This window comes from Nematostella vectensis, chromosome 13 (genome assembly GCF_932526225.1).
Source record: "Nematostella vectensis chromosome 13, jaNemVect1.1, whole genome shotgun sequence".
Lineage (NCBI taxonomy): Eukaryota > Metazoa > Cnidaria > Anthozoa > Actiniaria > Edwardsiidae > Nematostella > Nematostella vectensis.
Window position 1 is genome coordinate 12,646,447 of NC_064046.1, and position 24,492 is coordinate 12,670,938.

Sequence of the window (24,492 nt, forward strand, 5' to 3'; positions counted from 1 at the left end):
CCAGTCTCTAATTGCCCGTATCACAGCCGGCGGGACGAGTGTTTGGGTATGCCTGTGCCACCCAGTCTCTAATCGCCCGTATCGCGGGCTGCGATGTCAGACAGGACGAGCGCGAACCATTCCCGAGCGCGCCTCTCGATGCCGCGCATCCTCTGCCATTCACGATTCGCTCCGCAGGGGCGGCACAACCGCGTCTCCGACTGCGTTTACGAAGCCTTTGGAGGTGCACCTTGCAGTAGGTGTCGAATTAAAAAGCTCAAACTGTCGCAATCTCGTACCAGAACAATAAATACAATACACCAAAACCTGGAAATCGACTCTGCCAAATTTTCGTCTTTAATAAGACTTCTTCAGGGCAGACTGAAGAAGGTGAATCGTTACAAGCTTATTTACATCAGAATAGTGGCGCGAGACGCAAAAACATTACAACTGAAAAAAACGCGCATTTTCTAGAATAGCGCGCGCTATGGATAAAAAGAATTTACACATCTCTACGTGAGTTCCTACTACAAAAAAAGTCATCACTATTAAGACCCCGCGGGTAGATAGACTTAAGCCGATAAGCCCACCGGCCCTCCCTTTCCCTAAGCTGAGCCTCAGAGTTACACTTATCTATACGTTGTACCATAACATTATTATTATTATTATTATTATTATTATTATTATTATTATTATTATTATTATTATTATTATTATTATTATTATTATTATTATTATTATTATTATTATTATTATTATTATTATTATTATTATTATTATTATTATTATTATTATTATTAATAGTAGTCCCCCCCCAAAGCAATTGCTGATTAATAATCACCAATTATTAATCTACGCGAAACGCGTTTAGGTGTCACTGAAAGCCCCCAGCCTGGAATGGGGCTGGGGGTCTCGGAGGGACCCAGCGCCCCTCCCAAGCCTAAGATGGGGCTGGGAGGCCCGAAGGGGCGATTCGCGCCTCCCACTCGTTTCACTGAAAGTCCCCAGTCCCCCCCACCCAAAAAAAAAACACGAGTAGGAATCCCGAAACTCCGAAAATAGTAATTTCCTAATAAAACCACAGGAGAGCCTGCTAGCAGGAAAAGGACGAGTTCTCCTATGATTTTATGCTGTGTCATCAGATGACCTAGAGCAGTAGAGTAGTAGTTTTTCATAACGGAATAAAAGTGCAAAAATCGGGCCAATAAGATCGCGCGTACTAATTCATAATAATGACGCCTTTTTGGTGGCCAAGGGGGTAAAGCGAACACTCAGCCCTCCCCCACCCCACCCCCTCTCCCCTCCTCTTTAGTACGAGCCTGAATTTGCAGTGTGCATTTTTGTTCAGCTGATGATATAGTAAAAGCGAGAAATTATATTCAATTTCATTAGAATCGTGGGTTAAAGGTGCTGCCTAGTTCTTCAGCGGATGTTATGAATCGCGACAGACTGTCGATGTCACATCCGAGCGTTTGGTTTATATCAAGTTTCGGATTGAAATATGCGAAATATTTGACATTTTCATGAAATGAGTATACGAATAGACATGCACTTTCGAAAGCAGATGATCAAATCCCTTCAATCCTATTCAAATAGATTACATGGCCAAGGAAGTAATAAAGGTTTCAATTGGATCCCCGATTCAGTTCCGTGACAGCGTAGTGACAGATAGTTTATTGATACTTTTAAATTGAAAAAAAATGAAGAAATTCCAAACTACAACCTACATCGAGCATCTAATTGACAAGATTCTATAAACATTAGATAAGTGTTTGTAAATTATTTTTCACAAAGAAATATATTTATAAATGCTTCACCCCTCTTTGGAAATCCACGCATTTCCTTATCATATGCAAAATACACACCAACCCTCAATTTACGTCAATCAATGTTATTATACAAAACTAAATTGCTGTATTCACACAGGATCTTTCAAAGCACTGAAAATACCCTGACAAAACTATTACTCAAGCGAATCACGGGAGATGGGAATCTAAGGGATTGTACGGATTATTTTTTTGGCGGGTAAAATTACGGAAACTCGGTGAGAGGTCGAGAGTTCACATGTAATTTATCGCGGTGCATTGTTGGTGTTAGCCTCTCACGGGAAGATGGCGGAGACAGAACCAAAGGATACGAGCGAAGGAACTCAAACAGAAACAAAAGATGAGGCAGAACCAGTAACAGAACAACCGCCTAAGGAAGTCCAACCAGAGCTGCATTCAATGCGCAGTGTGGTTTTGACCGGCCATGGCGGAAATAACAAAATTAAGGTTGAAAAGTATGCAAGACCGAAGCCCATGCAAGGACAAGTTGTGGTGAAAGTGCACGCATGGTAGGTTTAAGTCACCCAGAGAATGACTTCATTATTCTAACCCTTGCATCAAATCCTGAATTAAAATTTATAATACAAATCTGTTTCGACCCAAAGAACTAGTTAGCGTTGATATTGGTTTTATGGAATTCGCGCAAAGGAATCATTGTGTATCTGCATATTTGAGGGAGGGGCGAGACTCGCCTTCGCAAGAAAGAAGAACTTCTCAAGGGGCATGTATTTTAATCCCTTCGTAATCCAGACTAGGTCATGATCTATTTTCTATCGTATGCCCTAATGTCAAGCTATGGGAATGAGAAATTTATTTGCATTCATTGTGATAATTTTATTCTGTTTTTTTTTCTCCCAAACGATTTGATAATCTTTTCTGTCAGCTGTTTGAGCTGCTAATTTCCATATTTGCTTTCAGTGTCAGCTAAAAAGACGATATCAGGCCGTCCTTTCAGACCCCACATTAAAACACGATAAGATGTTAGTCAGTCCCTGCGATTTAATTATCATGAAACGGAATTTTAATTTAAAGATTGTTAAAAAGATTTTACCGCATTTTCAAAGGTTAATCGTGCTCTTTGTATGGAATTTGCCCTTTGGCGTTTTCTAATTATTCTAGCACAGGAAGTAATTCCAAAGAATGTTGATAATTTAAATATTGCCATGATGAAATAGTATGTTTCTTTATCATCACGCTTTGTTGTGTTTGATTTACTTACAGTTTATTCATTTTAGGTTAGATTCAAATGCGTAACTGCGAATCTTTGTTCATCGCTCTAAAACCCAGCATGTGATGTTTTCATGCTCGGTGATCTACTCAAATCTGGCAATTTCCATAATTTTGTGATAAGAGATACAAACTTCCATGCCAAATAACCAGTTGACAGATATTAACTACTAACAAAGAGATTGTGATATGACTGTATTTTCTTACTCATTCAATGCTGTTATATGCCAACATATTTTATGCCTCATGAACTAGGGAGTGGTTGAAAGGAGGGGCTGTTTTGAAAGGGGGAAGGGACTATCCTTACCAACTTTTAGCATAAAATCTTTGACTGATAAGTTTTCTTTAGTATAAAAATTAAAAGGAAACTTGTAGGAAAATTGTCAGAGTGAATTCGTAAAAATATTCTGTATATGCCTATTTCAAAATATGTTGTCAGTGCAAATGGCAAATGCAAATTGTCAAATGGCAGTTCTGCTATCAAAATATACCATTAAACACATCAAATTTCTACAGAATGTAAGAAAATGTGGATAATTAATGAGATTATATTACTTATCATCTTTATTCTTACAAATAATTATACCCATAAGCAGTTATAGGTCTTAGAACTGCCATTTGCCAATTGCCATTAGCTATTTGCAATGACAACGTTTATTGAAATAGTTGTATATAAGATACAGGGGCTTCCTTGATTTTTATTATATATGTATATATAAGATACAAGTTGCCTTAATTTTTGTGAATGTTGTTATTTTGCGAACAAGCCTCATGTGGTGGCCTGGATATTGTCGGATAATGTCCAGGGATGAGAAATGGTACAAAAAATAAGCAGGTAGCTGAGCAACAACAAATTTGTTTGTGGCAAATTTATCACAGCTTATTTACTTGACTTGTGTTTTCTGGTGTTGCTTTGGCAACCAATTTTCGGATTTCATTGGTTCTTTTTTCGAAAACCTCGGTTGGTTGCTTTCCATTATTTTTCTGGTATAAAAAAGGTTCACAGGGCAGGTATCACTTTGGCTGGATGTATTTTCTGATATTTGTCCTGTGAAAATGCACACACATGAACTGCCAATGAGTGTGCTTGAAAATTCATCACTGGGATATAATGGCAAACAGCTGAAATTCCCTTTTGCGTTGTAGTGGTGTCACCTTTGCAGACTTGCTCCAAAGGCAAGGTCATTTCCCCCTAGCCCCCAAGCCGCCTTATGTGTGCGGATTTGAGTGTTCAGGAGTTGTGGAGGAGTTGGGAGAGGAAGTTACAGGAATTGATGTGAGTATTTAATTTCTTATTCCATGCAAATAGTTGGTATCTAATAGCCTAGCTTTAGTAAAATCATCTGAACATCACAGATAATTTCAGAATAAAGGTTTTCAGGAATTTTCTCCAAACCAGAACATTTCTGATCTCTGTTCTATGTTTATCTGTGTTGTGGTCTGAGGAATTTCGGTTAAAAAAACTGTGAGATTTGACAGAAAACTTAAAGACACCTGGCCAAACCAGAAGAGTTCCCTGCAAGTTTGCAGGTATTCTACTACAAGATACTTTTTGCTAATGTAATGTCACTAATTATAGGTTGGTGCTCGTGTCATCTGCCTAGCACCATATGGTATGTGGACGGAATATGCCTGTGTAGATGCCAAAATGTGCTATGTGATGCCGGAGGCCATGACATTTGAGGAAGGGGCAGCCATCCCGATAACGTACCTCACCGCTCACCTTATCCTTTTTCATCTGGGAAATCTCGGCCTGCGAAAAAGTGTTCTAGTTCACATGGCAGCTGGTGGCGTGGTAAGTGTTGTTATTGTGGGCCTAATTGTCACTGTAAAAGGACAGATACATGAGACAATTTTGACATACAAGTTGTAGTATAACATTCAAATGAGGGCTATCCTTTATAGATTTCAGGTACAATTCCATATATCATCATCTGAGGCATGTAAGGAGGGGGGCAATAGATCTCACATATTTCATGGAATTTTGACCTTAAAGGGGTGGGAGGGGCAATAGATCTCACACATTTCATGGAATTTTGATCTTAGTGGGATGAGAGGGGAAATAGATCTCACATAATTCATGGAATTTTGATGGCCATAAACCACTTCTTTGTTATTGTTTACAATAGGAGACTTGTGATAAGAGATCATGTGGCCTTTTTGGGTGGCAAATTCAAAACAAAATGATCAAACAAAAAAATCAGAAATGACTGTGCCCGTCACACCAGAGAACGATGAAGAAATGAAATCTTTGAATGAAACTAAACCCTTTCTGAAGAAAAAAGAATTCTTGTTTCTTTTGTAAGCGCTGAATAAGTTGCTTTTTTGCACCCAAATAGTTTGCCACCCAAACAATCATGTAATTTCTTAGCGCAAGTCCCCTATTGAAAATACAGCAGTTTATTTACAAGAAGATTTAGTTACTTGCAGTTACAGTTCTGACATAAAGTAATGCAAAAGAAATTGGTAAATCGGCCGTTTGTTCTCAATCCTAAAGTTCAGATGGTTTTGCCGAAGTTCAATTACAGAATTTTTGGCGATTTAAACCAGACGAAATTTTGGCATATGAATTTTAGGGAAGGCTCTATGTTATAAGAAGAACCGACACATGCAATCATCGAACAACACATGCAACGTAAGAAAGATGTTGTTAAATTGGGAAATTTATAAAACCTGTAAGCATGGAAAATAGATTTTATTCATATTATAATTGCTCGGAGTTTGATGTTTACATATGTAATGTGACCGCAGAAAGCATGTCCGGGTGTTTTCAGATGTGCTTGAGGATATTCAGCTAACTTCAGCCAATTTCTTTTGCATTACTTCCATAGTCAGTATAGTAGTAGAATGCAAATAATAGCATGACTGGCTTTCTTTAAACAACTGTGATTGGTTTCTGCAGGGTACTGCAGTGACTCAGATCTGCAAGTCAGTGGAGGGTGTGACAGTGTTTGGGACTGCATCAGAGAATAAAGTAAGTTACCCTACATAACATGAAAGGGCTGAATGATTAACAAGCAATGGCACTTTATGATTTGGTGTAATTATCTGTCATTTCACTTTTTTCTGGGAGGGGGTCCAGCCATATTATGTAAAGTTCTACAAGCCAATAATTCTCTCTGCTTGTTTCAGCATGAAGCCATCCAGGCACAAGGTGTTACTCATCCAATTGACTACAGGAAAGAGGATTATGTCAAAAAAGTCAGGGAGTAAGTTAACCCTAACCAAAACACTCCTCTCAATTAATAAATAAGATGTTCTTTGCAAGCCTACATTAATTTTTGAAAACCCAGGGGTTTTTGTCTTTGGAGAACTCGAGAGCAGATCAGTGGAGCACAAGACCGAAGGTTGAGTGCTTCACATCTGCTCGAGAATTTCCCAAACAAACACAGAGGTTTTCAAAACTCAATGAGGGCACAAAAAGAAGTCAGAGCGCCTTTACTATCTTAATTTTTTGATAATAGTACTTTGAATAAGACTTCAAACACTTGGCTGTCCCCACGTCCAGTAGACTATTTTTGAAATTGGGACTCCAAACCCACCAAAAAAAGGAGTAAAAAACATTCCCCACATTGCAAAAAGACAGCTTGTATATGTATTTGGACTTGATTTTTGTTTATGGTAATACAGAATTTATGTGCCATTATCTTAGTTGCATTGAGAATTTTGGATTTTCATATCAAATCAGATAAACCTGACAAAATTGGCATGTCTGGACATTCCCTGCTACATAATTGAGCCTTGGTTCAGTTGACACTTTTTACCACCAAAATAGTCACCATTATCTCACACTAACCATGTTTTTTGGAATTCTTGGCCATAATTAAAGTCACAGTACAATAGCTCATTGGCAAAAACATCTCATCTCTCATCTTCTCTGATAAAAACGTTAAGCCAGAAGTCCCGTCTTATTGCACATCATTAATTTGAAATAGGGGACATATAATGGACAAGGGATGCTGGCCAATGGTACCATCATCTGTGAACCTTCTCTGATGATCATAAACTATGATTAGCTATGTCAGTCCTACGTGGAGCACAATCACAATCTCATGATAATTGTGCTATACAAATAAAACTAAACATTTTATTAGCTAAGAATCCTGATCACTATCATACCTTATAAAGGAGTACATAAAATCTTTCACTTAACTTTTTCAAACCATTTTCAGGATCAGTCCTGATGGGGTTGACTTAGTCCTTGATCCTTTGGGAGGTTCTGAGACGAAAAGATGCTACGACCTTCTCAAGCCCATGGGAGCCTTAATCCATTATGGTATGGCTAGTGTTAGGAAGCACATATCGTAACCTCCGTGCACACTAGCGTTCCTACTATGCAAAATGCAAATTCCTTCAAGAGACCAATAAGGTATTTTTATTCAATTGTTTGCTATAGCTTCTCAGTTGTGGCTAATTCCTTATCAGTGTGGCTTATTCCTTTGGCTTAAATTTAGCCACAGTGGCTTGTGCCCTCAAGACCCTAGTGCACACAGAGGTAACTGATGGGTGTTGTCAATAATTGCCGGATATTTTTGAGAAAGTGCATGGCTTTAATTATGGCATACAGAAGAGAAGGCAATGACCAGAATGGAGTCAGTCATTAAAGAATGCCAATCAGCCATTCCTTTGTTACTGTTTACATTTAAAAATACATATCAGTCTTGTGAGAGAATGTCAAAATAACCATCCACTATTAAATTCAAATACCTGAGTAACAATATTGGATTCAAAGAGCTCAGTTGCTCACTTATAAAGCTCAGTTATATATTTAAATTAGACTACGAGTTCGAGTTTTCTATGAGTCAATAGATAGTCAACGAGGCACGTAGCGCCAAGTTGACTATTTGACTCGCAGAAAATGAGAACGAGTAGTCTAATTGTTTTAGTATAAACCCACTCACACACTGCCTTCAAATAACTGACAATTTTAATAATAATTCATGTTGTTTTTGTGAAAAACGCCGGGTTTTTTCGCTACTTGCTATCTATCCCTCAATAGATAGTGAGTACAGGAGCCAATCAAATTTCAGGATTCTTGATAGTTTGTGAGTAGATTTATACTAAATGTGAATATATAGGTATAAGTGAATGCCTCCACTCTGTATAACAACTATTCTTTGATCCAGCGCTGAGCAGTAATTCATGAGATAACTGTAAACTCCTCCTTACAGGCAATGCAGCTGAGAACAAGGGGATGTTTAAGGTGAGTAGGGAAGTATAGCGCTTCGTTTGACTTTGTGCATGTTATTGAACTTACCTCTTGCTAAGAATTTCAGTTCTTACACATCAGGAAATCAAAGGTACACACACACGTATTGGGAGAATTGTGGCCAAACCAATTTTTTGGCAAAATTCCCATTTTGTACACTTGTTTTCAGTCACACCCGCACCCTGTGCAGTCACAACTGTGTTTTGGTGGATGTCAATCATGACTTTAGATTTTTTCCAATTCTACAGCTTTAGATTGATCACAACAAAACTATATCAAAGAGGATTGCCTTCTTAGCTACTGTCATCAAGAAAATACCGATAAACACATAGCCAGCAATTGAATAAAGTTTGAATTGATTCTAAGATTTGGGCTGTTGTTGGTTTAGTGTGTATATGCGCATGTATCTCTTGTCTGGTTTCTTGACGCCTGGTGACTTTGAGCTCTCTCTCATTGGTTAGCAGTCTAACCACCGCCCTACATGCAAAATGGCTTCTGTCACCAAAAACCAGTTGCGACTTGGAAATGAAAAAACACAAGGCACAGGTGTGACTGAAAACAAGTGTATTTAGTTTCTTCAGGAAGTTTTCATACATAATGTGAATAGTTTGTTGAAATGTTCTAAATATTTATTTATCAACAGTGGTTCTCTGGTGCAAGCTTTCAGCCATCAAAGATGATGTCCGATAATGCTACAGTTTGTGGATTTAGTATACTAAGGCTGTTTAATCAACATGAACTTCTGAACACAACAATGGGTGAAGTAATGAAGCTCTACAATGAGGGCTTTGTCAAGCCAGTCATTGACAGTGTCCTTGCTCTTGAGGAGGTGAGAAGTTCTTTCTTTTTTTCACCTCTTTACTGGACAGAGGTATTGTTATCTGAGCCATCTTATTCCATTCAGAGGAGGTAGTTGTTGTGATTGGTGCATTAGTGGGTGTGAGGCTATAAAGGGTATGATGACTACAGTAAACTCTTGTGTATAAAATATGACAAAACATTTGAAAACTAGGCGAACCAGGGTGATTTATCTCAGCCATTAGGTTCTCTCTAGGGTCTTATACCCGGGTTTTTACTCTTTCGGATCTTTCCCAATTGCAGCCTTGCCACATAACTTGGCAGTCTAGACGGGCTTACTGCATAATAGGGGGTGAAAAAAGTAGTGGGTATGGGAGAGGAATCTTTCTGGTTGATGCAGGATGAAGGGAAAGTTTGGGAAGGAAAAGAAGAGTAAAGGGCAAGGAAAAATACAGGTACTGCAGGTTAGAAAGGAGGTATGAAGGATGTAGAGGAGGAGGGCGTCAGAGAGAACCAAGGGAGAAAAATTGTAGTGGAAGAAGAGTTTTTTTAAAATACTTTTTATTGCTTTTTGAAAAAAACTAACAATGCATTAAGAATGCAACATACATAACATCACGCACCATACACTAAGATACACTATACAGTACAACTCAATTCCTGCCTTCCTATTACAATTCATTATTGATCATACAGGACGATCATACTTTCAATGCCAACTTTTCCCATTTTTGAAGATGTTTTGAATCTTGTTTTTTTAACTAATAAAACTTTCAATTGCATTTACTTTTTTAACTAGTGAGATAAAGATATGGAATTTGGATTTTTCCTTACAATAGAAACTTGTTTGTTTTTCTATATAAAGCAAGTGGTTCACCAACATGGAAGAATAGTTGCAGTTTGAATATTGTAGCCATAAGGGTTTAAAGGAGAAGAGCGACTACAGAATACAGTGCCAATGGGACTTCACACCTTGATTTCTAAAGAACGACACAATAAATACAATGGGAATGCAAAAAAAGTTCGGATGTGGCTCTGAATTCTGTAGTCTAGCTAAAGGAGATTATTGTCAAATAGGGAGAAAAAAAAGGTGTGGTGGTATTGATATTTTGTTTTTCGGGATTCAGGCGGGAAAAGCCATGCAGAAAATGCATGATCGCAAGAATATTGGCAAAATGGTGCTCTCCCCTATGAAGGAACCAGAACCAGAACCTGAGCCAGTAGAACCCCCCAAAGACAAACACAAGAAGAAGGTGGGTTAGGAGAGCCATCCTTAGGAAGCCATCATTAAAGCATGGTTAAAGTAAAGGCCTGGCTATACTTGGCAACAGGTCGAGCGCAACATGTAGCATACGACATGTCTCCTAAATGTTTCCTAGTTTAGCCACCACCAAAAACATGTAGTGCGCGACAAACTTTGTAGAGCGCAACACGAAAATGTTTCTCAACTGTCAGAGAAAAACTTCTTTGTCGCTTCTACAAGATTTGGCATGCGCTACAATGTCTCTTAGGAGGGCTAAACTTAGACACATGTCTCACGCTACAGTTTAGCCTAGTTTAAACAGGCCTTAACTACATGATTAGAGTAACTCCACTAAGAGGAGCTTTTGCTACAGTGGATACAGGCGCTTTCCCAGGTATGGCAGAGGGAGGGTGCGCGGTCATGGGTATCCTACAAAAAAGGGAGAGTATTTGAAGATCCTTAAAAAAGTAATGACCCGTCAAGGGGGTGTAGTTGGGGGTCGGGGGGGGGGGGGGGCCCTGATTGTCATTTTTTTAGAGCTCTTGTCAGCTTAACATTTGTTATTGTTTCAAACAATATTGGAATACACATTATGGAAAGAAATCTCGGAATGATTAAGTTAAAACGACATTGTATGCTTTTTTTACCTATGGAGCAAAACTGTTGCAACAGCTCGGCCAAATCAGCCGATAGGAATGGACGCGTTATCGTCAGGTGACAGAGTCTCTTGAACTCTACAGGGCAAGAAGGGCAGTGACGAGGAGGGGGAGGGGGAGGGGAAAGAGGAAGAAGAGCAGAAACCTGAGGAAGCTGACGGTGGCAAGGAAGAGGGTGCTTCAGGAGAGGAGAAGAAAGAGGAAGAAGTCACCAAATCGGACGAGGTGTGTAAAGTGCATAACACCAATGCTCGTTTTTAAATCACAGTCTAAACAAGCATCTTTTCAAGCTGAGAACACAATAAAACGTCTGGTAGTGACCACCCTCAGCGATTGTGGGAATGGGGGGAGGATGTGGAACCTATCTCTGTTGTGCCATCCGCACCAGTATAACTGGTGAAAGGTAGTACATACAAAATTCAAGCCTTTTTGAACCTACAAGTTACTCTTTTTTATTACAAACCATTCAACGAAAGATGCGTTGACACAGAACGGACTGGCTCTCCCCACTCGTGTAAATATAAAGCCTTCATAGTAGCTTGATTATTCCCAGCAGAAGAAAAAGGACGAGGATTCAAAACCAGAGGAGGCAAAACCGGAAGAGCCAAAAGAAGATGAAAAGTCGAAGCCGGAAGAGACTAAGGCTGAAGAGGAGGCGAAACCGGAAGCGCCCAAGGCTGAAGAAGAGGCGAAACCGGGAGAAACAAAGGTGGAAGAGGAAGCCAAACCGGATAGTTCTGAAGTTGACAGCAAAATGTAGAGACTAGTAGGTTAGTAATTACAGTTTGGATTTCGTCAACTCTTGCTTTGACAATCGCATCTGTTGCTATCAACGATGTTGCCATTATAGTTTGATTGTTTTCTTAACGGCTGTCACGCATTTTATGTTGATTGTTCCTGTTGACATACAATGAGTATGAGTGCATACATGTATGTGTATGTCTGCATGCGCTAGTCTTTGTGCTTAAATAATATTCGCCTGTCTTCGTGCATATATGTTCGCCTCTATGTGCGAAAATGTGCGCCTGTCCGCGTGCGAAAATGTGCGCCTGTCTGCGTGCGTAAATGTGCGTCTGTCCGCGTGCGAAAATGTGCGCCTGTCTGCGTGTGTAAATGTTCGCCTGTCTGCGTGTGTAAATGTTCGCCTGTCTGCGTGCGTAAATGTTCGCCTGTCTGCGTGCGAAAATGTGCGCCTGTCTGCGTGCGAAAATGTGCGCCTGTCTGGTGCATAAATGTGCGCCTGTCTGCGTGCAAAAATGTGCGCCTGTCTGCGTGTGTAAGTGTTCGCCTGTCTGCGTGCGAAAATGTGCGCCTGTCTGCGTGCGAAAATGTGCGCCTGTCTGCGTGCGAAAATGTGCGCCTGTCTGCGTGCATAAATGTGCGCCTGTCTGCGTGCGAAAATGTGCGCCTGTCTGCGTGTGTAAGTGTTCGCCTGTCTGCGTGCGAAAATGTGCGCCTGTCTGCGTGCGAAAATGTGCGCCTGTCTGCGTGCGAAAATGTGCGCCTGTCTGCGTGCGAAAATGTGCGCCTGTCTGCGTGCGAAAATGTTCGCCTGTCTGCGTGCGTAAATGTCCGCCTGTCTGCGTGCGTAAATGTCCGCCTGTCTGCGTGCGAAAATGTTCGCCTGTCCGCGTGCGTAAATGTGCGTCTGTCTGTGTGCGAAAATGTTCGCCTGTCTGCGTGCGTAAATGTTCGCCTGTCTGCGTGCTTAAATGTTCGCCTGTCTGCGTGCTTAAATGTTCGCCTGTCTGCGTGCGAAAATGTGCGCCTGTCTGCGTGCGAAAATGTGTTCGTAAGTGTTCGTCTGTGTGTTCGCGCGTAAATGTTTGCCTGTGACTTTTGCTTAGACTTTTGGAAGGTGAAAGGGAGATACGGAAGGACTAAGGGAGGTAGAAAAGATATGAATGTATTTTGCCGATTGTAGTTCTGACGAAAATACACATAACTTGTACAGGGCCATAGGTACTGTGGGCTCGTGCCCTATAGGGTCATGGCTGTGCTCCCCACCCCCTCCCCAAGTATTTCAGGGCCGAAACAGGGGGTGGGGCAAAAAATATAATGAAACGACCAGTAGGGGCGTGGCTGTGCCCCTCCCCAACCTTACATGATCTGCTATGGCTATGTATTTTATTGCCTGCTACGGCTCTCACGAAATGCTGGGAGGGGCGGTGGGGGGCAAGGGGTTCACTTGTCTTATGGTGAATCAAGCGAGTCTGTACTAGCAGCCAAAGGCCCTGAACCATTTTCTTACTTTTTATTTTACAGTGTCCACGACCCAAGGCACAATGAACTCTAGTGTAGCTCAAAATCCCTCTCGCCTGGTAGTGAACTGACATTTGATAGACCAGAGATTACTAAAGGTCAGATGAGATAAGATAGATGAATTTCCCATGACAAGGATCTCTCTCATTCCCACAACTAGAAACGTATATATTATCCAAAAAAAAAGGTTAGAGGTAGACCTGCTATGAATTATATTTTTTTCGCCGATAGGATTGATAAGCTGCGCGAGTATGAATTGGCGTTTACCCCCTGAGGAAAAAAAAGAAACGTTACTGTCTGCAAACACGCCTCGGCCGTGTATCTGAGAAAACAAAGTCTATATCTCTGGATTCTATTACTGCTCGTTAAGTAAGATTCTCTAAACGCTTCTGTTGGAATTATAGCTTTTGGTGTTGTTTTTTGCTTTTTTTTTTGGTCAGTCATGTTGTAGCTAGTTTTTATGTGATGACTGTTACGATTTTAACAACCAACTCACGAAAGAATTGTAACGCTTTAGTTAGGCGCGTGTTTGGGGACTGTCTGGTTTCGCCCCTCTTATTTCTGTTGGACTTATTATTAACAGAAGATTACTTTCTTTTATTCTTGTGATTAAATATATCCAAATTTAACTAAAAGTTACAATAGTTTCATCCTAATATAAAAAGAATTATAACAAATTTATTAGTTTATGATAAACTATTTCTATTGTAAGATGTCATTTAAACAAATAATGTCCTTAAAAGAGCAAATTTTCGGCTTATGCCAAATATTTTCGATTTAAAAGCAATATGTCAACTTAGGGAGCTGGTTGGTAAAATAAAATTATTATGTGCATTTTCCATTGTGAACTTTTTCTTGATTCTCTCCATATACTCTACCCACGGACAGGGTGACTCTCTATCCCTCTCTCACAAGCAATTATTACAGCCTTTTTTTGTTGTCGCGCGTCCAAAAAAAAAAAACGTTCTGAGTCAAGATATTCCCTAGGAGCAGAACTAGAGGGGGGGGGGGGGGGGGGGGGGACTAAAGGCAATGGAGGACGAAAAACAGATCGTTACTAAGTGTGTAAGGGGGGCGCGCGCACACTAATTGTTGAAATATTGTACTTAACCTTTGCCCTCCCACTAATTAATGGAATGTAATCAAGTGCCTCTGTAAAAGATTTTTTTACAGGGCCGAAGCAAGGGAATAGGAAGCGCCCCCCCCCCCCCCCCCCCTATCCCCAATAGTTTAAAAAAAATAATTAAAAGGAAAGGACCTGTTATAGTGTGTCTGTATGTGCCCCATGTAGTGTTTCTGTAACGCACCACCTCCCTCAACCCCCGATATTTGAAACCTTGCCGATACAGCATCTGTTCTGAACAAACTGATTTCGACTCTTCACTCGGAAATATTTCCTATAAGCAACTGATTGACTCTTCACTCGGAAATATTTGTAATTAATTAATTAATTAATTAAGCAACTGACTGTAACTTCTTTTCGTAGGAAGAGTTTCAAACAAACTGATTTCAATTTCTTCGGAAAGAATTCCAAAATACAACTGTCTCTTTAGTTTCTTCCTTCGGAAAGAGTTTCTGTAAGCAACTGATTGTAATTTCTTCCCCCTCAAAGAGTTCCAAAATACAAATATCTCTAGTTTCTTCCTACGGAAAGAGTTTTATAAACTGATTGTGATTTTTTATTTCCGGAAAGAGTTCATGAATACCACTGTCTCTATAGTGACTTCTTCTTTCCGTCGAAGGAAGTTGCGAAAAAAATTCTACGTAATAAGCAACAACAAATAAGTAATGCCAACTCGACGCCCTCGAGTGCATGGACGAGGATCGTCCAATGCTATCCTTTTCCCATGTGGTACCGATGACTGCGCACCCCCCCCCCCCCCCCCAAATCATCAAAACCCGCGTTTGCGCCATCTAGTTTTTGGCTCAAAACGGGGGGGGGGGGGCTTAAAGCATTTTTTTGTGTTACTTTTGCCATTCTGTATCCCACAGACGGCACAAATCCTAGCCTCCTCGGCAGGCATCGCTTTGCCCAGAAAGCAGCAGAAAAGAAACACAGTCGCTCGGGATTCCTGTGGTAGTACGTCGTTTGGTATTGTCCCCTCCCCCCAGGGCTAAAGAAAATTGTGAACACACATTTATCCCTTCTTGACCTAGACACTTTTACAGGCGCGTACCCAGGGTTTGCTGGGGGGGGGATGGCACAGCCATAGGTATCATAAGGAAAAAGCATAGTATTTGGAGAGTGATCCTTTTGTAAAAACTTGTTTCGCCAGAGTTTCGTAGAGCGCGGGTCTATTATATAGAGACACAAGTTCTGGCTTTGCTTCTCATTTTACCACAGGTAGCCCAAGCAATTTGAACCGACCGGCTCATTGACCGTTAAAAGAGAGAACATTTGGAGTTGCTACTTTATGCTAGTATTCTTCCATAAAAATGCAATAAATTCAATCCAACTTGATGTAGTACTTGTAGTTGTCTATTATTTTCACGTTTAAGCGATTTTGAGCGCTCATTTTGAGGGTTAATTTCATAAGCAACTGTCGACGCAGACCACAAGGTCCGACGCACACCAGCAGATAGAGGCTGTCCGGTGATTTCTTCCTACGTTTTTGTAAATTAAGATAAAGTCATCCATACCCATAATCAATACTGTACAGACTTTTGTTTCATATGTGATGCTTTAAAACTGGTTATTCTACTTTCAAAAATAATCTCGTCGGCTATTTTTGCAATTATCGCGTAAAAGGTGTCTTTTTCCTCGGGGATATCGATATCTTCTACGGCACTTAAAAGAAGAAATCGCAGTCATTTCATGACAGATTACCAATATAATACTCTAGACTTCTCTCACGTACCCTTTGGGGTTAGCACTGTCTGTAAGGGTTCTCGAGGGTTCTTTAAATTTTTACTTCGCAAAAAGACGTAATTTCCGTCATGACCAATCAACGAAGCTATCAGACGAGCTGATACAAATAATAGAATGAGACGGGAAATGATATTGGTAAGCCTAGTAATGAGTATTTGTTACGTTTAAACGGGGTATTAATATCATACTTCCTTATTACTAAATCTTTCTTGGATTTCCTAAGAAATCTAGAGGTTTCTGTTTTCGATTTTTGCCAAATGTGATTACGAGATTTTAGAGAAGCCTTTTATTGATATCGATGATCGCGTTGGGGAGTTATCAGGTTACTTATTCAAATTTCAAATTCGGGTATTCGTTTTGTTATGGATTCCCCGGTACTGTACTCGGTAGTCATCCATTCGCCTTACCCAAGCCCCTCACGGTCAGTTTCATTAAGAATTCCCGTCTATCGCTGCACACAGCCAGCAGTACTGGTACTGAATTAGTATGACTTATAATGTAATAAGTGTAACATGTATAAATCGATGACTCGATAAAAGACGATACTATACATTTTTTTAATTGTTTGTATCATGTTTGTCAACCTCCCTTTCCCTTCCTTCGAAATCAGAACCAGCCCAACCCCCTTCCCCCCGACCACTTCTACCCCCCTTCCCTGAATTTTGCTTTTGCGGGAAAAAAAATTCCATTTAGGGTAAAGATTTCGTTTCCGAGTTTTGGCTTCGCCCCCCCCCCCCCCCCCCCCCCCCCAATTGCATTGCTGTTTCATTTTCGTGTTGTTAAGCCTGTTAGCCAAGAGAGCTGGGGACGAATAGATTGGCTATTTCAATTCATTTTTGTGCTCTTCGATAACAAGAAATGGCAAAAGATCATCCAATCATAATCGAAAGTTGTGCTCGGGAAACCCTTACACTGCACTAAAAGGTTTCGCAATAGTGCCTCTGAAAAGATTAATCGTTTCTCTCCACGCGAAACGCCTACGTTTGAGTTAGATGTGACATCTGGAGGGGTTATGCCAGGAAATTTTATGTACGAGACGATACAGTGTCACAAATAGGGGGCGAAATGTAATTGTTTTGCCAACAAAGCTGTAAACAAGATAAAAAACCATCGATCAGCTTCGATGATCTTCGGCTCTGAGGCGGAACTGTTTGTAAAGGCACCGCAAAAAGGTGTTTTGTGCGTTTGCATACTGAGTACCATGTAAATAGGCCGCCAGATTGACGTGATAAACAAATTCCGGTAGCGGTAATCCCTATGACACTATGAAACACAACGCGGTGTGTAGAGGTTTGCTTCAGGCAGGAAAATAAACAGTTGATTTTTTTATGTAAAAAAGAACAAATAATCTCGAAATAATTAGATGAAGTATAATAGCTTTAATTATAAAAATGCTTTTAGGAGCTTAAAGGTGCAATTCGAAAAATTTACATACTTATAGTTTTTTGTTCTTTTTTCGTTCACTATGAAGAAAAATTAAATCGAATGGGCTAGAAAAATAATGAAAACATCAGTGAGATTACTCGCCATGGTTGGAAATCACGTATTGCAAATTATCAACTGCGTTAGTACAAAGTACAAAGCATGTTTTCGGTTTTGTTAGATAGTTCATTTCCTCTCAGAAAAAAAAAAGAAATCTTGAATCTCTAATCGCTAGAAGCAAGAAAACCTTGTTACGGAAAATGCGTAGGCGAAGCGAGCAGTAAGGAAACATCAGCGATAATTTTGCAATAAAAAGTAAATTGTATTTTACTATCACCTTTTTAACAATTTTATCTCTTTATGCTATAAAAGGAGTCGATAAAGGCAGTTCCAGTCGAGGCAATAAATAGTATTTTATAACATTAAAAGAGTTAAAATTATAATTGATGTTGACGAGTTTCGACCCAATATCGTGAGGCATGTCCCCGATATGCGGAAAGCGCGGTGATTTGTAAAACAAATTATCCTCTAGATAAGCAAAAAATATCGAAATTTCCTGAAATCATATCATGTGCAGAATGTAGATTCGGTTAAAAGGTATACATGTTGCACGTGCAAGATCACCTAAGAGTCTAAAAGTGCCGCCACAAAGGTGAAATAAGTGTACACATCATGAGTTTGCTCAAACAAGCGTGCCCTACTCGAGAGCGCTAAATGCTCGGAATCCAAAACTTGACGCACGGACTTGAACTTTTATAATACTCAGACCAAAGGTACATCCTTGAGATCCCAAGCTGAATAAATACATTAAGCAAATATTTATGGGATCATTGTCAAAGTTGCTTCTGATAACTTGAATATGATTTCGTTTTAGAAACAACTATTGTTTTTCGTCGCACGCAATGATTTTTTTCTGGTTTTTAGTATGTTGACCGTAAAGATCCTCCTATAAAGTACACACACATTTTACAAGGATTATGGTGGAGATCGAGATGTTTTAGCCCCGCATTTTCACTTTTCGTGGTTCTGATGGATTTTCTTCCTTATCCTAATGTGGCAAACTTCACGACTTTACTGTGTTCAGATTCAAAACAGGAACTGTTATTGCGTTTGTAGTAACCAAATAATCCCTCTTTTGTTGGTGGTATGAAGCACCAAAAAAGTTTATCACTCAAACACGCAATAATTTCACCTGTTGTGATCATTATTGAAAAATGAGAAAATTAAACCTTGGGTAGTCGATTATTTTTCTTCCCTCAAATGCCCTCTCCACCAAACTCTACACTTTTTGTTCTTATTATCTGATATCCCTGCGAACAAAAAGCCCTTTTACCAGCATAGAAATATTGATATCTTGAATTGGGTGAATTTAGGGGGAATAAAATAGAAACAATTTCCACTCATTCCTGGTTGCCTGACTTTAGCCTGTAAATAAGTTGGCAAATATTACGTTCATTTGAGATCTAATGAGACGTTTTTCGTGATAAACTAGGTATATTTCGTGACAGAAGGCAGAATGAAAACAAACAAATAAATGCCTTATAGGTTACCCCTAACTTTGTATTTTATTGTCATGAACCAGGCGCTAATTTGCAATTTCCTGCGCTTGCATAGAAAAACTCCAAAATGATCTAAAACGACTGTTTAAAAACATCAAACATTGCTGCAATGATTCTAGCCAAGGAGTTGAGAGAATCAAACAGCAACAATAATGTTGTAAATAGATTTTTATGTCGCTCTTTGAGCAGGATGAATCAGAGAAGGTCATGAGTATGACCGTCCGCCATAGTTAATGTATGCATCATATTACTTCCTTAAAAAAAATCTTTCAGATAAGATAAGAAATGTGGAAACAAGCACATTGGGAAACGAAGTTTTCTTCATGCTTGATCTAAAGTGATTTTTTTACTGTTTGTGAGTTGGTTCGGAGGAAGGGTGGCAAAACTCTTGGTAGCACGCGTTCCGATTCTATTTTTCTCTCATTTCATTCTCAACCAGCCAAAAGCGCGCGAACTTAGTATAATACATAAATTGCGCGAATAATTATTTTCATTTCTTTTTCAAGTGAATACAAAGCATATCGGAATTCTTGTGCGTAGGCATAATAAAATCATGCTGAGATAAAGCCAAGGAATTTTTGATCAAACAAGTTTTATTTAAAAAGAATATTTACAGATCATCATGTTTGACCGTACACTTCGGTTCAGTATCACGTTCAAATATCGTGTCCATGTTATCAAAACATTGTTTTTAAATACCTCTTTTAACCTATGGCGCCTGGTGAAATGTTGTGGTTTTCTCCTCTCACGATACTCGATACGGTTTTCCGAGTGCTAACAACCGAGGAAATGAATTTCCTGACCACGGCAGATAAAAGGATGTTTTCAATGCTTCGATATCCAAGTTCTTGGAATTTTAGTCATAACAGCGTTACATTTAGCGATAAAAATCGCGTTTTGAATTCCTGTTTTTAAACGGTGGGAACTCCATCATCTTCGCTGTTCAAGGAACTCCTTGACTCTCTCTCTAAAGTTCGTGCTCATTTTTGCTGGATGACATCAGGTGTCCCTCTTGTCTTAAGAGTGCTTAGCGTTCCTCGTGCCCCTTATGTCACGTACCGATTGGATCCGTTACATTCCGTATTCCTTTCTAAGCCATTCCACTAGGTTAACATCCTTTTCGCCCAGAATGGCGGCCGTGCTTCGTCTTCGTCTTTGTTTCCCTCGTGCGACTTCTTTCTCGCCGAAAGGAATGTCTATTTTATTTGGGTTCTTTGTTTGTCTCTTTTCCTCGTTTTTCTCTTGGAAAAAATCCGGAAAGGCCATCTGTGCGATTCTGTAATCTTCTTGGTTCAATGTACTGGTGTAATTAATTCGCTTGGAGAATCCGCACGCATCGGTCTTAGTCATATTTCCTTTTTCTTAAATTGACACTTTTTTCTTTAAACCTCAGGATAAATATTTTCTTTTTTCTCCTTGTTGTCGTTTGATGCCTCGCAGTCGACGATTCAAATGTTTTCTTAGATAAACAGAGAGCGGCTCGTGTTTTATGATCAAACGAATGTGCGTAACACTCTTAATATAAGCGATCAAATCTGTTATCGAGTTACATAGGAGGTCGGCTTTTATACTCTCATATTAAGGCCAGGCTGCTCAGCTTAATCCAGGCCAGGTCACTCAACCAGAAGACGGGAGCGTCCGCTCCGGCACGCGTCACGTTTGCTGGAGGCTATGCTTGTTTTTAAGTTATCAATATTTTCGATAATTTGTTTGTTGCGCGCTACAAGATATCTTTTAGTCGGCATTGAATAAAAACTCAAGTACTTAAGCTCACAAAAATGTTGAAGATTCTAGAAAGAACAGGGGAGAAAGTCTTTTGACTCAATCAAAACAAAAATATGTCAAATTCAAATGAGTAAAACTTAATGAGGTTATAATCTTTTTTTTGTTGTATAACCAAACAATGCTTATGTAATGTCTATTTTTAACTTTAGCAATTCTATACATCATGCATATTTATAGTCTAACAATTTTATACGAATGTTTACTGAGTTTTGTGTGTTTTTTCCTTAATCCGCTACTTCCTGTACCTTGGAAAATATCATTTACAAAATTATGGCTTGGATTAAGGGTACTCACGCAAAACATTTTGTGATATGTGCGACAAAAAAGGCTTGACCTTGGCAAAATTTATTATGAAGACTCCGAATAAATTGTCATCCAACAGAAAGACAATAATAGCATCAACTTTATTTGCTCCGTGTAAGAACTACGGTGAATCGATAGGTCCTGCGGCAATAGGGGTTCGTTATCTTTTTAACTAATCTAATTAATATTGCTATGCTTATTGGTTCAAGACGCTCTGCCCGCCAAATTTGAACTTTGGAGTCACATTTCTCTGAAATAAGTGCTCTTGCACTCATATTTATTAGGGGGCTTAGGTTCGAAGTAAGAAAGCTTTCAACCTTTGCATTTTTGTTAAAATCGTATGTTCGGAGCATGGAGAAATCCCTTTCGGATATCTGCTAATAACTTTTTATACTTCACTTATTACAATTTTGCGCTTTGTCTCTTGCCAAAGCAAACATTCCGCTGGCTAAACGTGTGAAAATACGGTCTCACATTTCCAAAAGCCTGTTAGTGTGGTAGAATTTAGCTTTCCAAAGAAAGTCACTTTTTCTTTCAAAGATTTTTGACAACGATTTTCATGTTAAGATTGACAACTAAAACGATTCACGCATTTAAATAAAGTTACCAATTTTGCTTTATTCGATCCTCAATACAACTATTATCGCATACAAGCCACAGCAATAAAGTTTACTGGAATTCACAGTAGTAGCAGTCCTCTAATTATTATTTTATCGACACAGACAGAACGCACAATATTTTCTTAAAACAAGCCGCAAGCAAGGTTTGTTCCATAAGCTCATTGATGAATTCGAGAGTGTCCAGCTTATAATCGGGGTCTCCGTCTTCGATACATAGTAGGCCATGAGGACTCACGGAAAATTTCTGCGAAGAAATTGTAATTCTTCTGGCTCCAGACGGGCTGCATTTATATTCACTATTTCTTTCAGCTTTTTGCATCCGCATAAGCATTCCACTGCTCTTACTGACAATTGCGGGTTATTGCTGATATTTATATTTTACAATTTTCTAAAAAAATATCTTCGCTTCACCAAACGCCGTATCGTTCTATGTCCTTTAGTTCTATGTCCTTTAGTTCTATGTCTCTTAGTTTAGTTGATGCTTTCATGAGTCGTACAGCATCAACTGATGACGGCAAAATTTGCCCTAGTGCAGAGGTTTCCTCAATGTCCTGTAAAAAAAGTACACACAAACTTAAGATTCCTTCTCAACTTCATTTCTTGAATATCAGAACTTATAAAAAATACAAGGCAACTACAGTCAACTTCCTCAGAAGCAGACACGTCAGGAACTAAAAACAGTGTTACAAGGGCTGTCAGCTAATGAAAATTAAGAAAGACATCGTTGCTTACAATTCTTTCACTTAGACGGGAGTTTGCTGTACCTCAATTTCAGGGTGTCAAACCCCAGGATGTTTCGCTACATTCATGGAATACATTCGGGCTTGTTGGTATTTACATTTCACCCAGCTTATAAATCAGGCTCACATAACTTATATTTACATATTCACATCGTAAACTCAAATGACAACTTCCCGTAATAAAACTCTTTTAGTAAAATAGAACGAGTAAAATATTTCGTTCCCTTCTGAACCAATTATTTGTCTCTCAAGTACTTATTGACCTATGGATTTTTTACCTGGAATGGTTCTAACGCGGCTTCAGCAGCGGCGCTGGTCTCAGAGGTTTCCGGTTGGAAAAACACGCTGGAACTTGAGGCAGTTTCATCTCTACAGCTCTGCAATTTTGATTTTCGAAATAAATAACAAATTGAAAAGGAGGATCAAGACTGGTCAAGACAGTACAGAAACAGCAGAATCTATACGGCAAGCGACAGAACATTGACTTTGAGAAAGATCATTTTTTTTACCTCGTGTGAAGTTTTCATGCGTTTGTTTCCAAGCTCCAAATCGACTCGCTGTCGACAGTACATACAAATGCTTCTAGACCAGCCCTTTTTGCCTTTGTCATCTAGCTCCAAGAAAACTTTCTCTACTCTGTTCGCCTTTCTCAGGGACCTCTGTTCCACATCTGAAGGCTTACTGCCACACCAAGCCTCGTGGTTTGGGCAGCAACATGCCTGCCTTTTGAACACCATGACAAGCTTTTCTAACTTCTCGGACAAAGTTTGCAAGCAAACAGAACTCAGAAGCGTTTCTTTAAAATATATACAATAGATTTTCAAACTATTTTCGAAGAGATAATGAATAGCGAGAGACTTGTCTTAATATATCGAGGAGGAAGCATGTAGAATTCAAAATGGCGACGTGAGCGCTAGGTCGGAAATGTAACTTCCGAACATACGATTCGGACAAAACTCGGGGATAAGTTGTAACAATCCAACCTTTGTTTTATTCTTAATTTAAATGTTTGTCAATCAATGGATAAGATACGGAAAACACCCGAAGATGTATTTTAGCCAATCAGAGGGCAGGATTTTACTGAAGTTTTATAGCTACTTCTGCGCATGCGTTGCCGCAGGGTACCGTAGTTCTTACACGAACCATTACCAATAAAGAATTGACTTAGCTCGAAAAAAATCTCGTACCCAAAAAAAGCAAAAGGCGGGAGGAATCAGTGGGGGGGGGGGGGGGGAAGTGGTGATACAATCATTATTTTCCATTTCGTCTATTTCCAACAAAAATCCCTTCTGTATATCTTCTTAAATTTTTTGTGTTTTCGAGGGAACTGAAGCCGCCTGCGAACAGCACCAACATTTAGTGAAAAAGCAGCCAGCATTGATGGCCCAAATGGCGCTGTTTTCGCAACATGCTTGAAGGTATTGTACAGTAGTTGGCCAACATTTTATTTATCTTTAGTACAACGGAGCGTATCGGTGCTAGCGATGTTGACGGATGTTGGCGTTGTTCACGACGAGCTCATGAAGTTTCAAAATTAATTTCTGAACAATAAGAAAGTGTTATATGAATTATTTTTATTTCTTTATATCTATGTTGCAGACACTTGTAATTAAATAGATATCATACACCTGTTTCATTTAATTGATGTTTATTTAATTTCTTAAAAAAAATTGCCTGTGGGGCACACGAAGTGTCACGTGTTGTGCACAGCTGATTTTATTGATACCCCCATAATCATAGGGAAGAGAAGCTGATCATACATGTTATGTAAGAAGCTTTTACAAGCGTTTTATATAAGTAGTTTTACTTGTTATGTAATGATGAGTTGTCATGAAACGAAAGAAGCTTTCATCAAAGCCAAAGATGAGCCTACGAGAGAGGGGGTATAATAATTATTCATATCACAATTTTTTTTGTTATCCAAGAATATAGTTTTGTTCTGAAATTCATTTCTAAACTTCATGAGCTCGACGTGAACAACGCAAACATCCGTC

At 39.4% G+C, this 24,492-nt stretch overlaps 2 protein-coding genes across 3 annotated transcripts; one reads left to right on the forward strand and one right to left on the reverse strand.

Moving 5' to 3' along the window:
- The first annotated feature begins 1,883 nt into the window (after positions 1–1,883).
- Positions 1,884–14,041, forward strand: LOC5519479 (synaptic vesicle membrane protein VAT-1 homolog). Of its 2 annotated transcripts, none has more exons than XM_032364306.2 (12): positions 1,884–2,314; positions 4,179–4,308; positions 4,612–4,827; positions 5,935–6,006; positions 6,165–6,241; positions 7,205–7,308; positions 8,204–8,235; positions 8,885–9,070; positions 10,167–10,292; positions 11,023–11,163; positions 11,492–11,708; positions 13,204–14,041. In XM_032364306.2, exons 1-11 carry the CDS (start codon positions 2,091–2,093, stop codon positions 11,696–11,698), a joined length of 1,515 nt encoding a protein of 504 aa, XP_032220197.1. In that variant the 5' UTR covers positions 1,884–2,090; the 3' UTR covers positions 11,699–11,708; positions 13,204–14,041. The 2 variants fall into 2 exon arrangements, with proteins under 2 accessions (XP_032220197.1, XP_032220198.1); XM_032364307.2 differs by having other exon boundaries at positions 1,885–2,314; positions 11,495–11,708.
- A 5,584-nt stretch (positions 14,042–19,625) lies between these two features.
- Positions 19,626–23,642, reverse strand: LOC125559121. The gene is made up of 3 exons (XM_048721101.1): positions 23,008–23,642; positions 22,777–22,875; positions 19,626–22,309 (listed from the first exon to the last, which is right to left on the reverse strand). Exons 1-3 carry the CDS (start codon positions 23,233–23,235, stop codon positions 22,166–22,168), a joined length of 471 nt encoding a protein of 156 aa, XP_048577058.1. The 5' UTR covers positions 23,236–23,642; the 3' UTR covers positions 19,626–22,165.
- Between the last annotated feature and the right edge of the window lie 850 nt (positions 23,643–24,492).